This window comes from Primulina huaijiensis, chromosome 15 (genome assembly GCF_012295235.1).
Source record: "Primulina huaijiensis isolate GDHJ02 chromosome 15, ASM1229523v2, whole genome shotgun sequence".
Taxonomy (NCBI): domain Eukaryota; kingdom Viridiplantae; phylum Streptophyta; class Magnoliopsida; order Lamiales; family Gesneriaceae; genus Primulina; species Primulina huaijiensis.
The window spans coordinates 18,830,136-18,841,793 of record NC_133320.1 but is presented as its reverse complement, the minus strand read 5'-3'; the positions used below and the strand labels follow the sequence as shown (position 1 = coordinate 18,841,793).

Here is an 11,658-nt window from a genome sequence, read left to right as displayed (position 1 = left end):
ATGTATCATAGTTGTGAAATTGTGATTTATATGTTAAAACATATAACATAATTGTGAAACTATGATTCATATGTTAAAACATGTAACATAGTTGTGAAATTGTGATTCATATATTAAAACATATAACATAATTGTGATTGTGGCTCATATGTCAAAACATATGTAACATAGTTGTGAAATTGTGACTCATATGTCATAACATGTAACATAATTATTTAACATTATAGAACATACTTGTGGAAATTATGTGATTTATATGTAAAAAACATGCAACATTGGTCAAAATTGTGTAATTATCCGTCAAAATTAAGTAATTATCGGTCATATTTGCCAAATATACGGATTCATGTGTTAGAAAAAGGGTCGACCCAAAAGCAACCTTGATCGACCCAAAATCAACATGGGTCGACCCAGAGATCAACATGGTCGACCCATAAATAATATGGTCGACCCAGAAATCACCATGGCCGACCCAAAAACTGACCAACAACAAAATTTCACCATAAATACTTAAATCGAAATTAAAAAGATCAATATAATGTCCAATAATTAAAAGATCAATACAATGACCAATGATTATCAAAACATATTAAATGCTAAAAAATATCTGAACTCAGATACAAAAACAAGTACTGAGTCGACCCAAGCTTGGTCGATGTTGGATAGACCAAATTTTGGGTCTACCCAACATTTTATAGCTTGGTCGACCCAAGCAAAAGCTTTGATCAACAAATGGGTAGACCAAAACTTGGTCGACCCAAGCAATTTTTTCTTGGGTCGACCAAGCCATTTTGGGTCGACCAAAATGTTGGGTCGACCAAGATCAAGTAAAATGTTGGGTAGATCAAAATTTTGGTCTGCGGTTTTTGGGTCGACCTTTTCTTCTTCAAGCGAGTTAAAGAAACAGAAGCAGTAAATCGAATTTGTTCGATTGAGTTTGCTTAGATTGGAAGGATTTGGATCGAGAATTGATGGGAAGAAAAAGACGATTTGCATTGAGAATCGTCGTCGGAAAGAAAATGAAAGGAGGTCGACGGAAGAAAAATCTAGTTTGGAGACGACTGAATGAGATGGATTGATTTAATGTTAAAAGTTTAAGTTAATGGTGTATTTACACTTAAATAAAAGAACATTTATGTAAATTGACTTGTCGATCTTTTTTTTAAATAATCCACAGTCCATGCCCTTTTCACTAAATTTCCCAATTAAAACTATGATCAAGTTTTCTCGGACATCAAGATAGAATGAATATTATATAAACACTGGCAGAGGTATTTTGCTCTAAGCAGGGTGTATTCAACCATGAGATTTAATGACTTTCACTGACTTTTTTTAAATGATAGATTTTCGTGGATTTGGTAGATTTTTATCGACTTTTATAGAATCTCACAGATTTGTAAACAGAATTTCATGGACTTTTGCAGACTTTTTGCAAGATTTTTGTAGACATTTGCAAATTTTTTTTATTATTGATACAAATTTTGTACTTTTATAAATAAATATTTTTTTAAAATTTTTTTTGAGCTAGTAATTATTTGACATAAATAACATCTTCATTTTCGAAATAAAATTTATAATGTAAATAAATTTAATTATTTAAAAAATAAATATGTTTAATATATGAAAAAATTCACAATTAAATTTAACAAAATCAAAATTTCAATCCTCTGTCTATTTAATATGCATAAATAATTAATCAATAAAATTTTAATTTATAAGCATAAATTAATATATATGTATATATATGTGTGTGTGTGTGTGTGTGATATATATATAGATATAACTAATCAAAACATTATGAAATTTGATAAATTTTAAGCAGTCTTTATGAAAAAATCTAATGTTCGTTATTATCAATATGATCAATGTCACTCCACATTCGATTTGCTATAGCATCCCTCTATGCATTTGCTCATTGTTGTTCTTGAGTGTCAAATATTTTATCAAAGTTGTTATCTTCGTAAAATTGTTCTGATGAAAGTTGTGGAACTTCATTATGTGGTTCAACTAGAAATCATCATATCGACTTTTCTTCCGAAGAAAATTATGCAATCTGGCACAAGCCAATACAAGCTCCGCATGTGCTGTATATGGAAATGGATGAGCAGTTTTGAATGTTTTGAACCGCAATTTAAATATACCAAATATCCTCTCAATTACGTTTCTCAAACAAGAATGACGAAGATTGAATAACTCTTTTGCCTCTTCAGGGTGACGACCTTGGTCAGTGAATTCTTTGAGATGATAACGAACAATATGTTTGAATCATGGGCATATCCCTATCGTGTGCTCTTGGAAAATTATGTAATGCGTTTTCAATGTTTCTCCTCTCCAACCAGTCAGTTTTGCAACAAACCATCTTCATTACAAATTTCTAATTGATATAAATTTAAAATAGTTTATAAAATCCATTCCAAATAATTTTAATTTAATATAATATGTAATTTTTACACAAAATATCAAGATTTAATACTAATTAATAAGCACATAAAGTGTGCAGATTACTAATAGTTATAACATATGTCCGTGTTGATGATTTAAGAGTTTTTTTTTCAAAAAAATTATTTAGGTGTTAGCATCCATACATAACAATTGATCTCTGAAGCATACCAATTACTTTTCTCCGAATATCCCTCCACTACACTACTCGTATTCTTATGGCAAAAACATCATAAAATAAAAGTTCAAATACAAAATTAGACGAACAAAAAATAACTCAAACATAAATATTATAATTTATGTAAAAATTATTATCCAAATTTAAGTAATCGATTTTTTAATTGTTTAATCATTGATTTGAGAAAATACAGAAATCGAAACAGATTATTTTTTTAAGAAACTGAAAGTCTGATGTACAGATTTCTCCATATCACATTATACGCAAAAATTTAGAGCACGCACATAAACAGACAGAAACAAACAACGAACGGAACACAGACAGAGATACATAGAAACCATAATATGTTTTTGTAATCAAATCAATAATGATTCAAGAAAAGAATCATACCTCTGAAATTTGAGGAACCCTCGACTTGTCTTAGAGAGGAGAAAAGTGTCGTTTTTTAATGAGGGAGAGAGATATATGAGTGAGAATGATATTTTGTTTGAATAAAAATCTACCAAAATCTCTAGGGTGATTATAAGACAATTTTTGAGTTTTTAAAGTTGTACATAGAGTTTTAAGGTTTGTACTTAAAGAATTAAATTAGAATCATTGTAAATCTATGAAAATATTGAATACCTATAGATTTTTATGGATTTTTAAAAAGTCAAGTTTGAATATCTCTAAACTTTTTAAGACTCTGTAAAAATCTAATTTGAATACCACTAAACTTTTATAGAGTTTATAAAAGTCTATGTTCAATACCTCTAGATTTTTAAATTCTACAAAAGTCAATAAAATAAAAGTAATTAAATTTCCAAGATTGAATACAACCCTAAATTTCCGATAGTTTATCTATTGAAACAAAAATGAAGAATTTTTAATTAATATATACATGCTGAATGACAGACCTTCTCTGATCGATCAGTTGCGCCGGAGCCAGAAGTCGCCGCCAAAGGTTGGTTGGCCGACGAGCCTCTGAGAAGGAGTTAGACTTCAAAAGAGAGACAAAGAGGAGATCATCCGTAGAATCTGATGGCTCGATCTTCTCCCGAGGGAAACATAAACATATCGGCGAGTACGAAGAAAATCGCCGTCGATAACCGAATTTCCATCCGTTTCTACTTTCGCATAGCCGATAACATTCTAAAGCAGGTATACTGATTTTATTCGCATGTATTTTGTCATCAGTAATGGTATCGGCACCAATTTGCGAATTGAAGAGGCTTGTTGCCTCTTGGTTCTCGATATGAGAAGGATTTATTTTCTCGTGGAAGAATTTGAATCGAATTTTGTTTATTTTTTGGTTTTTCATTGTGTATTGCGGAAGAATGATTTTTTGTGATACAGTAGGGTTTTTGTACCAAGTGAGACGGTGATTAAATATGCTGACAGAGTTTGTGTGTTGGAGCAGTGATGTATGTAAGAAATTCAAAAGATTTGAAGCTACTGATTTAGAACTAGACACGCTCGTGTTCAAGTTTTATTTGGATTTTCGTCATTAGGAATTGCATATTTTCATCGACTCAATATCATGGATTACTACGCATGTTGGAATGTTGTAATTGTTGTTTTGCGTCACACCACTCTAGTTGGTAACAAGTAGGAAAAATCGCATATAAATTTTCCTCCTATTTTGAGAATACATCACCATTGAACTGGGTATGAAGTGAGATCGGTTGTTTTGAGCTGAAATAATTGAAAGAATGGGTGTGTCTTAGCTGAGATTTTCCAGTAGCTGTCACCAATATTGAATTCCAATGGAACATTTAACTGAGGGCTGTGTTTGTGACTAAATCGAGCAGAGATTGAGGTCTGCTTATAAGGCGTATATCTCCAAACATACCAAAATTTTCAAATAGCTATTTTCCCTGATGATGTCTATGAGCATAAACCAGTATGTTTCAAACTGATGAATTAAATCACTTCTTCAGCTAAAATATAGAAGGAGAACATTTATTGTACTGCTCCTTGGGTGATTGGAAGTGAATTCCAGGACAAATAATTTAGGATACACGGATACTTATAATGCATGCATCGAGATTCTTGCACATTATTTGTTGCTGGGATCCTTTTTCCAGACCATCAGAAATGATTTTCTTAGGTTTCCCTTGAAACATTTTTTTGCTTATCATATATGAGAGGTCATTGTACTGGAACATCCTTGGCTTCGTCTAGATTATGGTGAAAAGTACATGAAAACCTGAAGTTTGGTTTTTGCAGAGGTTTCTTTCTTCTGTGATAAAGTATTTTATTCTCTTTGACTCAATTTTATTTTCAATCAGTGTTTGGATACTATTGTTTGATTTTACTATTTTACTCTACTGTCTTCCTCTCCTTATTTAATTTTGAACTCGAATTACTAGACTTGTTAATTTAATGCCATGGTATCGACTTTTAGATGTGCTTGTAGCACAGCAAATTCATTTCTCTTACTCGTGGATGATTTGGTCACTTTACCACTAAATATTATTTGTTTAATATTTTATCTTCCTCTCTATCCATCTCTTTCAATATTTTTGTTGTTTTCCAACTTTTCTCAGTTAAATATTATTTCATTCTGTAGGCCGACATCTTTCGAGAAGAAAAGAATGTTGTAGATCTGTATGTTATGCTTCTTCGATTCTCAAGGTAAGAAAGGATGTCTTGAGATTCAACGTGTATTTTACAAACAACCCTTTTCGCCAAAAAATGTATCAAGATAGCATGAAATACCGGAGGTGGTTCTGATGAATGTTGTTTGTTGTCTTTTGTTTAGTTTGGTTTCTGAGACAATACCTTGCCATCGAGACTATAGAACATCTGCACATGGAAATAAACTTTACATCAAACGGGTAACAGTTGCTATCCATTGTTCGTTTTATATTAACAATTGTTATTGCTGCCCCATCTATGTTGCGTTTTTTTGGTTAAATTTCTAATCTGCATTGATTCCTGAATTTTTCTTTAATATGCATTCCACAGAGACTGATAGCTGCATTGACTGAGCTTGAAGAACTGAAGCCAGCTGTTCAAGCAAAAATTAGGGAGTTGCATGAAAGACAAATTAGTCGGCAAAATGAATCCCGATATTTTCGGCAAAATGAAACTTGGGAATCTTCAGTTCAAAGACCTTATTCGAAGCAACAAAACTGGAGTAGTTATAATAATACAAAGAAGGTACTTCAGTACCCATCTTGTTGTTGGGTACTGTCTACTGTCAGTTGAATGCCTATTCAGTTTTAAATGAGCTTAGATCCTGAAAGTTTTTTTTCAATTTAAATTAATTGCTGAATTGATGTGGTCAGCTATTTATTGTTTCCCACGAGCTAGTTGTTTACCTAATTATTGTGTTTGACAGAGTCTAGCGCCTGCTACTGTCGAACTTGGATATCATGGATCGAAGGTTCATTTGCTTGCAAAACCGGTAGAAGAGCATCTCAGTAAAATGTAAGCTGTTTAAGTTAACTCTGTCGATCTTTTCATCAGCAGAAAGCATTTAGTTTTAAAAGCTTAATTCCTCCTCACAGGAGTAGGCACTGATATGTAGAATTAAATAATGTATGCATACTTAGATTTTATTGTGGCTGGAAATCCTTGTCATTCCCTCAACTAAAAAATACAGTTCCCATTGTTGAATATGATCCTAAATATGAGTTCTTTAATTTCAGTTCCATTTGAAAATCACTGATTGGAAACCGAAGTAATTTGTGAAACTTGTTTTTGCTTTTTATCCTGTGTAAAATGTTGACACTGTTTGTATCATTAAGACTGTTTTTAATGTTAATGTTTATCTCACTTTCTTTGAAAGGTATTGCAAAATCGGAAATTTTTATTCTATAAATGATATTCACTAGTTTGTTTTATTGATACTCTGAGACGGCCTTATATTTAGAATTTCTCATTTTTAAAAATGTAGGTATTATATTCGACATATTACATCACAATTTTCAATATAGTTGATGAATAATTAAGGATTTAAATATGATCATTTCTGACAGATTCAAGGAGGCAACAAAGATTAGTCTAAAATTACACTCTACAACATTGTACATACTGGTTTGAATCAATTGGATGCATGCAAAGATCAAATGATTTGTGAATGTTTATGACATACTCATGCACACTGTTGTATATCATGATACTGGACACTCTCTGCAGACATTCTATTTTTCCCAAAAAATTGACCTAAACTTACTTTAAAGTGTACAAATAATGTTTTCCTGCTTTTTTGGGCAGATCAATCAGTATTCCCCGCCCAAAGGAGGAAACTCTGATTAGACATTCTATTTTGGGCCCGAACGGGCTACGTGGACAATGGCAACCTCCTCCTATTCATAAGGTGGTCCTGACAATTCGTTGATGTATATGCATAATGAAAGCAATTTTTAATATATATATATATATTATTTTTCAATTTTTTTTGCAGATTCAATATCCAAGAAATGACGACTTTACTCCTATAGAGGTTTCAAGGTAAACTGATGTATCTGAACCACAAATTTAAGAATTTGTTTCCCGCTTTTTTTATCTTTCGAGTTAAATTTTATGGAAGGCGCTTGGTAATCTACGTATATAACTTGGTTTTTGAGAACTTTTAGTTTCTTTAGTGATACGCTGCTTGTTTATGATTTGTTGATGGACATATGATGATTATACATGTTTTGTGATCCTTGTAGGGACAATAACACTCGACTTTCTATCAAAGATGGAACTATGACAGGAAATGATGGTGGAAGTTCAGAACAAGAAAGAATTGTTTTGGAATCTGTAGTTCAGCCAAAAAACTATTGTCAATCAATAAAGAATCAAGAATTTGATTCACTCATCTCTTTTGAACCTATTGAAATCGTACCGCAAACAGAAATTATTAGACAACCTTCGCCTCCTCCTGTTTTAGTAGATGTACAGAATCTTATCCCCACCTCAACTCCAGATGCTGAGACTATGCCCGAATGTGGGCTGGAGAATTCTTCTAATGTCTCTTTTATTCGCTCTGAAGATCCTCTGCAGTTGCATATAGTAAGGTGTTAAGAGTATTGTTTTTCACTGTGAATGATCTGTGTTTTTTTTTTTTACTGAAATCAGGTGTTACCGAATAGTTCTTTAATTTAAATATTCCATATTCGACCTTAACTTGATTTCTCTGCAAAAATATCTAACGTTTGTAGCAAGCTTCCACAGTAAAGAAGTTTAGGAAAGTATACATACTCATTGTGCTTGTTCTTTCTTCAGTCGACCCAAATGATGGACAGTTTTATGAAGCTGGCCAAGTCTAACACGGATAAAAACTTAGAAACATGTGGGATCCTTGCGGGTTCTCTTGTAAGTACCAATACCATTTAGATCTTCTGTTTGATGTTTAACAATCACCAAAGTCATCATTTCAAATTTGTAGCATTATTTACTAGATGCATTCTTTAGAACACACCTGTTATTTGTCACAGAGAAACCGAAAATTCTATATCACAGCTCTAATTATTCCAAAGCAAGAATCAACATCAGACTCGGTAAGCCAGAGTTTTCCTCTTACATATGCACAATCACTTGACAAGAAGCTCACAGCGTCTGAAATTTGTTTTAATCATTCTGGTCAAGCAGTGCCAAGCCACAAATGAGGAAGAAATATTTGAAGTGCAGGACAAACAATGTCTTTTTCCACTCGGATGGATTCATGTACGTATACTTTTTGTCTTTGGGTGCATTAGGTTTGTTTTTTGGATTATTATCCATGAATAGAATATGTTTCTACTGTCTTTGGTTTTTGCTGTAAGCAAAAATGTCAATATGTTGTTTTTCAAGGTCCAACTGCTCAGTGATAATGCTATTTATTGATTTTATTTATTTATCCTTTGAGTAAGGCGTCTCTATGTTTGTCCATTTATATTTAACTACACTTCTTCTGTATGAGTTTGTAGAATCAGGTCTTCTTGTTCTTATGTTTCTCTCTCAGTAATTCACTGGGTGTGTATAGCAGTGATTATGAACTCCATCATTTTGCGGTTATTTTATCTTGCCACCAAGTCATGTGGACGGAATTAACTCCGCCATCACTGTTCTGGTAAAGTCAATAACTCACAATTGGCACTTATAACATTCTCAATAATATGCTTTAGACATATCACATTGGGGAATAACACTTGTTTTTATGAGGAGAAAAATAGTCAAATAGTGATATACTCGATTTACTTTAAAAAATTATAAGTAGAAGCTCTCTGCTGTAACAGATCTTTACTTTGTCCATTATAAAATATGCAATTTTTTAAAGATATTATACAGCAATGACATAATTATTTTCATAAGATTATTTTGAGGGAGCCAGAAGGTGTTTACCCTTCACTTACTGCTTCTAGGACTCAATGAGCTTCTGTCTATATCGGACACAGTAACCTAAGTGAATATCAGGCTTAATGTTCTATCTAAGACCCCGTAGTTATTGACATGGAATCCTATATTAATTTGGAATAGAGACGCGGATTTTAATTAGGAATAAAAATCATATTTCGAATGAGAATAATATTTGAGGTGCTCCGATTATAATATATTGGAAATCAAGGTTTCCTTGTTTTTCAGGTTCTTGTTAAATTTGAACTTTTTCCCCTAATCGATTACGAATGTCGGATTCTATAGATTCTATGTACGCGTGTGTCAGGCAAACCATTTATCCAAGGTTTACCATCTCTTGCTACGTTGTTTATCTCCAGTGCGTCTCTGATTCCTCCCGTTTGGATAGTCAGCAGTTTGGATAGCCCTGCTCTTTTAATGAAATAGCCCTTACTACTGACCTCTCGACTTCTACATATGTTGGATTTTTTTACTAAAAGTAGTTTGAGGGGGTTCCTGAATGGTCTGCTCTGAGTATTGAGCTGCTGACTTCTGAACACTTAGAAAATTTCACACCTCCTCGACTACTCTTTATAGTCTACTCAGTTCGGTCAACACTTTTTGGCCCTTACAGTTTGTCACGAGGAAAGATTTCTTCTTTGCTTTTTTTTTTTGTATCCAAGCATCCTTTTCTTCCCCCTTCCGGTATTGGTTATACCTTTCATTGCTCCTTTTTAAGGGATTGCTTTTTTTAACTCTAAATATTTAAGCGGGTGCCATCTGATGCATGAAAACTAAATAAGTTTTACTCTCAAATCTCATGCTTCCAGAGCCCATTCAGCGACTCTGAAATTTAAACCATGGATGGTTTTGGTAAATAAACCAAGAAACTTTGGTGCTGTTTTGTTGGAATGAAGTTGACAAACATGTGAAAGTTAAGGCTCGTCTTGATAAGGAGTGCCTGTGTGTTTTCATCGCGGGATAGTAGTGACTTGGATGAAGTCTGCGGAGAATTTTGGGAAAGGAAACCTGCTTCCTCTATTGTAGTGAATTGGATGAAGGCTGTGGAGAATTTTGTGAAAGGAAACCTGCTTCCTCTATCGACGAGCTTGCAAGGAAGTGAGATGTGACTTGTGAGGAAAACTTGTGGCATATTATGTTGGAAGACAACTTTCTCGAGCATGAGAATGCTGAGTTCTCAGTGATACTTTTCATTAGACAAGTTTTACTGTCTACAACAAAAATATGGTGTCCGTATTGAACACTTTCCATAGCATAGCCTAAGGATTTACGGACTGAAATATCTTTGTGGCCTATTTTTTTTAATTGCTCTTGGCACCAAGCATGTATCTTTCACAAACCACATTAAGTATTAACATTTGACTAACTGATTGATGTTATGCAGACACATCCGACACAATCTTGTTTCATGTCGTCAATTGATATTCACACGCACTACTCCTACCAGGTAAAATCATGTTTCATTGACCACCTTATATTTTGGTGGTTTGCTTCTGCTTATTAGCTTTCCACTATTTTTCAAACGCATCTTTATGTATTTTGCAGATAATGTTACCCGAAGCTATTGCCATTGTCATGGCGCCAAAAGACTGTTCCAGGTTAGTTTTAACATTATCATCGCATACATGTCCTTTTTTCATCAAACGGAAAGTTGCATATTTAACTGGAATTTTTTGTTCACTCAGAAACCATGGCATTTTCCGGTTAACGACAGGCGGAATGACAGTCATAAGGGAATGCCCAAGACGGGGGTTTCATTCCCACGATCCCCCTTTGGATGGTAGCTCTATATACAGACATTGTACCGATGTTTATATGGATTCCAATTTGAGATTTGATGTTATGGATCTACGTTGATCTGTTTGCAACTGGATTCATTAATTTGTGAATTTCATTCATTAATGACACGATTGAAAGAAATGTAGTTGTATTGTTTTCGGACAGATGATCACATATGGTTTCCGAGATGAAGATGAAGAGATGTGTCTTGTTTGAATTTGTTTTTAGAAACAAAATAATAAATACCTAGTTTATATATTTACTGCTCCTAGTGAATTGATGTTGAAATAGGACATCATAACAATAATAAATAAATAAAGAGATGCTTTTACCCAACGCATGATTATGATTTAATATCTTGGATAGCTCTATATCAAGTTATAAATATTTTTCAGTATTAATTGTGATGAATTTTGAATATACCAAACATGATTATTATTTAAATTCGTTCTACAAATCATTTATACAGTCAAATCATTCTATCCAAATAAAAAGATTCGAAAGTAGTGATTTCAAATCCATATATGTTTGTTTTAGAAAAGCTACCTTTAATAGATTTTAAATCACAAACTAGTTATTTTTGAATCGTTGTATACAAAATCCAAATCGTTATGCATAGTACCAAGCCGGAACAATCATCCGTGCGCCTGTATATATATGTACAATGCTCACAAATATAATGTGATGGTACGAATCAACCAAAAAGAGTAGGTCTTTTGTGAGATTATCTCACATATGTTTATATGTGAGACGAGTTAACCATTATCATATTTATAATAAAAGTAATACTTTCGGCACAAAAAGTAATACTTTTTCATTCGTGATTCAAATAAAATATTTATCTTATAAAATTGATCGTGAGACCGTTTTACATTAATTTGTATGAAAAGGTATATGGAAACTTGTGGGCTGTAGTGTAGTGTAATCTCCATAATTGGTACACTGCAACCTCA

The 11,658-nt window shown here is 32.9% G+C and overlaps 1 protein-coding gene and 1 long non-coding RNA gene across 2 annotated transcripts; one reads left to right on the top strand and one right to left on the bottom strand.

Moving 5' to 3' along the window:
• The first annotated feature begins 3,467 nt into the window (after nucleotides 1-3,467).
• Nucleotides 3,468-10,907, top strand: LOC140959630 (AMSH-like ubiquitin thioesterase 1). Its single transcript, XM_073417562.1, has 14 exons — nucleotides 3,468-3,757; nucleotides 5,169-5,233; nucleotides 5,361-5,436; nucleotides 5,567-5,761; nucleotides 5,943-6,031; nucleotides 6,821-6,923; nucleotides 7,011-7,057; nucleotides 7,261-7,603; nucleotides 7,817-7,906; nucleotides 8,029-8,091; nucleotides 8,183-8,257; nucleotides 10,311-10,373; nucleotides 10,472-10,524; nucleotides 10,612-10,907. Exons 1-14 carry the CDS (start codon nucleotides 3,638-3,640, stop codon nucleotides 10,781-10,783), a joined length of 1,554 nt encoding a protein of 517 aa, XP_073273663.1. The 5' UTR covers nucleotides 3,468-3,637; the 3' UTR covers nucleotides 10,784-10,907.
• LOC140959633 (uncharacterized) lies at nucleotides 8,895-10,311 on the bottom strand. The gene is made up of 2 exons (XR_012172022.1): nucleotides 9,994-10,311; nucleotides 8,895-9,934 (listed from the first exon to the last, which is right to left on the bottom strand). It is a non-coding gene; the product is annotated as an uncharacterized lncRNA (long non-coding RNA).
• Nucleotides 10,908-11,658: the final 751 nt, after the last annotated feature.

Coding starts and splice junctions, on each gene's coding strand:
- LOC140959630 (XM_073417562.1), top strand. CDS start 3,638: ATGGCTCGATCTTCTCCCGAGGGAAACATAAACATATCGGCGAGTACG. Junction 5,762..5,942: donor GTTATAATAATACAAAGAAG/GTACTTCAGTAC, acceptor TGTGTTTGACAG/AGTCTAGCGCCTGCTACTGT. Junction 7,604..7,816: donor ATCCTCTGCAGTTGCATATA/GTAAGGTGTTAA, acceptor TTCTTTCTTCAG/TCGACCCAAATGATGGACAG.